Source organism: Zootoca vivipara, chromosome 9, assembly GCF_963506605.1.
Source record: "Zootoca vivipara chromosome 9, rZooViv1.1, whole genome shotgun sequence".
Lineage (NCBI taxonomy): Eukaryota > Metazoa > Chordata > Lepidosauria > Squamata > Lacertidae > Zootoca > Zootoca vivipara.
In genome coordinates this window covers 44,896,589-44,899,517 of record NC_083284.1, presented here as the reverse complement: position 1 = coordinate 44,899,517, position 2,929 = coordinate 44,896,589, and the positions used below count along the sequence as shown (strand labels likewise).

Here is a 2,929-nt window from a genome sequence, read left to right as displayed (position 1 = left end):
AATGTCATGCACCTTGGAGGAGAGCCCGGGTTCTTTGCATCTCTATGGAAAAGTTGAAAATCTGTGCCTGATAGTAGACACCCTTAAGTCTTTGACTGTTTGCAGGAAGGGGATGAGATGCACCTACCAGATGTTGTGTAATTAATATATTGTATGGATGATAATCTTAATTACTGCTTCCTGTAATCCATGCTGCATTTCTTTTTTAAGGGGGATATGGAGGATCCAGGAAACTACAAACCTTTGATGTCAGTATCAGCTAAATTGGTGGAAAGCACTACTAAAGACGGAATTATCAAGCATAGAAATATAGAATAACAAGCCTTGCTCAGGATGAATTACTTTCTGAGGCCATTCCAACCACAGTGATTTGTGGGGAGGGGTGTTGAAATAAACAAACAGAGATGTTATTCACTTGGGTCATCATTTTCCTCTGAGTTGGCTGTGGAAGCAGGGTGTAAGTGCTTCCAAACGCTATTGAGACAGATAGAATGCAGATTGTGTGGTTGCTAAACACTCCTAGTATATATGTGATTCAAATATATAGGAACAGAATATGAGATTATTTTGCTGGTCCATAGCAATACATTCCCATTAAGATCAAAATCTGAAGATTTTTTAAAACCCTTCTTCCTTTTTAAACAAAGATTATCATGTGGAGATACAGCAGTTGTTAGTCATATATGAGGAACAGAATGGCCATCCCAGGAGATGTTGGGATTGAAATCCCAGTCTTACCTGACATGAGGTGTTGGGTTTCCAGCGACTCTGCACTCAAGCAGGACCTTCCTTCCTTCCACAACTTCTTGACTCCTGAGTTTCTGGGTAAATCGAGGCGGTGAAGGTTGATTTGTGACCTGGTACAGGGAAGCATTCTCACTGGCCTTGCAGTCTTCTTTCTTTTGGAGCACAGACTCTCCAGTATGAGTGCCTTCAGGCACCTCATTCGCAGGTGTGATCTCTGGGCATGTTTTGTCAGGGATTGGATTCCTTATGGAATTAGGCATGGTTGGTGGCTTGTTTTTAGGAGAAAGATACCCACTATCTGGGGAAGAGGAGTTTCCGTCAGGGCTCCTGACTCTTGTCTTGGCTGCTTCACGAAAGATGGAAGAGAGTTCTTCAATTAAAGTAGCCGCTTTGTCACACATCTTATTCTTGAAGGGAACATCACCTGCAGAAGTTGGTTTGGATTTGGGGCTCAGATTTTGGATGCTTGGACCACACCTTTCAGCATTTTTTAGGCTCCGAATGAAGCTGGGTCTTGCAGGCAGCAGGGGAGAGATGCTAGATTGTTTCCCAGTAACATTGTGAATGTTGTTTGCTTCCTGAGTCCTATTGGAAGTGTTTTGACTATCCCCATTGGTCTCAATGGAAGAGGCATTATCTAGTGAGTCTGGAGAAGTGTTGAAGTAATATGTGAACTCCTGGTTTGCGTTCCCATCCTCCTTTATAGAATTCACAATAGATGTGTGAGCAAGTTCCAGGCTTTTGCTTATCTCATCGTCACTAAGAAAGGCAGATAGCTCACTTGAAAGTTCCCCAACTGGTATGTCTGATAGGGAATCATAGAAGAGTTCATAAGATGAGGAATCCTCAGATGTGTTTTCATGGTTTCCCACATGAGTGTTCTTCTCTGCAGAATATGCCTCCATCATTAAAGGCATTGGTACAGCTTCCTCACAGCTTCTGTCCTGCATGCTGGAAGAGAATAAATCCTGTTTTGGTAAGGACCACACACTTTTTGTCACCTAACTACTCTTTATCATTCACATATTATTAGCTCCAAAACCAGAGAGAAAACTGTAAAATCGCTGAAACCCTTATGGCCCATATGGACCTAGGTGAAATCATAATTTAAAGATGCAATATATTTGACTACTACAATGCCAGGGTCCCTGTAGTTGTTCTATGCCAGGCATAGGCAAACTCGGCCCTCCAGATGTTTTGGGACTACAACTCCCATCATCCCTAGCTAACAGGACCAGTGGTCAGGGATGATGGGAATTGTAGTCCCAAAACATCTGGAGGGCCAAGTTTGCCTATGCCTGTTCTATGCAATTGTAACTATGAGTCCTGAATGTTTTGCCCAAAACTTGGAAATTTCAATGCAGCAAAAAAGAATCCAAGAAATCAAGTATTTTGTGATCAATGTTCAAAATCTTCTCTAGAAGGAGGCTATTGTGAATCACAACAGCAACTGCACAAAGCTTCTAGAAGGCTGTCAACCAATTTCTCTTTTAGAACATTAAATCCTTTAAAGTAGGGAAAGGGAACTTGGGGCTCTCCACACACTGTTCAACAACAACTCCCATCATTCATAATCCTTGGCTATGTTGGCTGGGACTGATAGGAGTTGGAGTCCAACAACAGCTGGAGAGCCATAGGTTGTCCATTCCTGAGTTAAGCAAATTTAAATAAATTTACATGTCACAAGAACCTCAATAAAAGCATCTTTTCAGGTACTGAGGAAAGTATGAGATAATTTCCAATGAAACAAAAATCTACTAGCAACAAATATGAGCCAACTATAATCGTTTCTTTTAAATTCCCCATCACATTACAACACAACAACTCAAATGAATTTGCTCTTGACTTGCATAGCCATTCATTTAAAATTCCCTCACTGATTAAAATTGGCCCTATTGATATTCATACCCAAAGGCTGCAATCCTAAAGACACAAACAAGGCATTATTCCCTGTAGTGGGTCTTATTTTTGAGTAAACATTCATAGAAGGGCAATCCCAGGGCATTTTGCTGCCTGAGGTGAACATGCAGAAGTCGAATGGGCTAGAAGTTGATTCCTAGTTCAACACTGGTGATAGAACATCTTCCCCCTAGGAGCAGCAGGTTAATTTAGGCAGCTCAGAGCAGCCTGCATGGTACACAAATCTCTGTTGTCAAATAGAAGGGAATGGCTAAGGCACTCA

The 2,929-nt window shown here is 41.6% G+C and overlaps 1 protein-coding gene across 1 annotated transcript; it reads right to left on the bottom strand.

Moving 5' to 3' along the window:
- Positions 1 to 734: 734 nt before the first annotated feature.
- On the bottom strand, positions 735 to 1,697 carry LOC132591140 (palladin-like). The gene has a single exon (XM_060278693.1). It carries the CDS (start codon positions 1,695 to 1,697, stop codon positions 735 to 737), a length of 963 nt encoding a protein of 320 aa, XP_060134676.1.
- Between the last annotated feature and the right edge of the window lie 1,232 nt (positions 1,698 to 2,929).

What these genes read in the sequence shown, in the direction of transcription:
- LOC132591140 (XM_060278693.1), bottom strand. Translation starts at nt 1,697, where the DNA reads ATGCAGGACAGAAGCTGTGAGGAAGCTGTACCAATGCCTTTAATGATG.